At 68.2% G+C, this 733-nt stretch overlaps 1 protein-coding gene across 1 annotated transcript in view; it reads left to right on the top strand.

Annotated features, from left to right (window-relative positions):
* Window positions 1-733, top strand: part of GLB1L (galactosidase, beta 1-like) — a gene marked incomplete at its 5' end in the record, with an annotated part of 5,341 nt that overhangs the window by 1,666 nt on the left and 2,942 nt on the right. The window contains 3 exons of the mRNA XM_009574770.1: window positions 56-236; window positions 320-378; window positions 563-684. Of these exons, the coding sequence (XP_009573065.1) occupies window positions 56-236; window positions 320-378; window positions 563-684 (362 nt within the window). The remainder of the gene's footprint in view (window positions 1-55; window positions 237-319; window positions 379-562; window positions 685-733) is intronic.

The raw sequence follows: 733 nt of genomic DNA, 5'->3' as shown, positions 1-733 counted from the left end.
CTGGCTGCAGCCCTGCCATATGCATGCTGGGTGCCGGCCCTTGCCCTCCTCGCAGGTGGAGAACGAATATGGGAGCTACTACGCCTGCGACTACGAGTACCTGCGGCACCTGCTGGGCTCCTTCCGGGCGCTGCTGGGGAGCGAGGTGCTGCTCTTCACCACCGACGGCACGCGGGCGGAGGAGCTGCGCTGCGGCACGCTGCAGGGGCTCTACGCCACCATCGACTTTGGGCCAGGTACCCCTATGGAGGAGGAGGAGGATAGGGGTTGGGGGTCCCAGCTCCGTCCTGCTCCAACCTCCCTCCCGCCACCTCCACAGGCTCCAACGTGACGGAGTCGTTTGGTGTCCAGCGCCGGGTTGAACCAAAGGGGCCCCTGGTGAGCTTGGCGTGGGTGCCGTGGGGGGAATGACCCGCGACGGCTTTGGGGAGGCAGAGGGTCTGGGGGGGTGAGGCAAAGAGGGGTGCTGGGGCCAGGCTGCAGGTGAGCAGGGGGGATGTGGCTGCCAGAGGGGTGACAGGAGCCCCAGCTCCAGGCAGGTGACAGTCCCTTTCTCCCCCAGGTGAACTCTGAGTACTACACGGGCTGGCTGGACTACTGGGGGGAGGCGCATGCCAGCACCAGCTCTGTGCAGGTGGCCCGGGGGCTGGAGGACATGCTGCAGCTGGGAGCCAGCGTCAACATGCGAGTAGTCGGCCGGGGGGGGGGCCAGCCCAGGGGGGAGAGGGCCGCC

The sequence above is a fragment of the Fulmarus glacialis genome, unplaced genomic scaffold (assembly GCF_000690835.1).
Source record: "Fulmarus glacialis isolate BGI_N327 unplaced genomic scaffold, ASM69083v1 scaffold17770, whole genome shotgun sequence".
Taxonomy (NCBI): domain Eukaryota; kingdom Metazoa; phylum Chordata; class Aves; order Procellariiformes; family Procellariidae; genus Fulmarus; species Fulmarus glacialis.
This window is presented reverse-complemented; position numbering and strand designations above follow the sequence as displayed.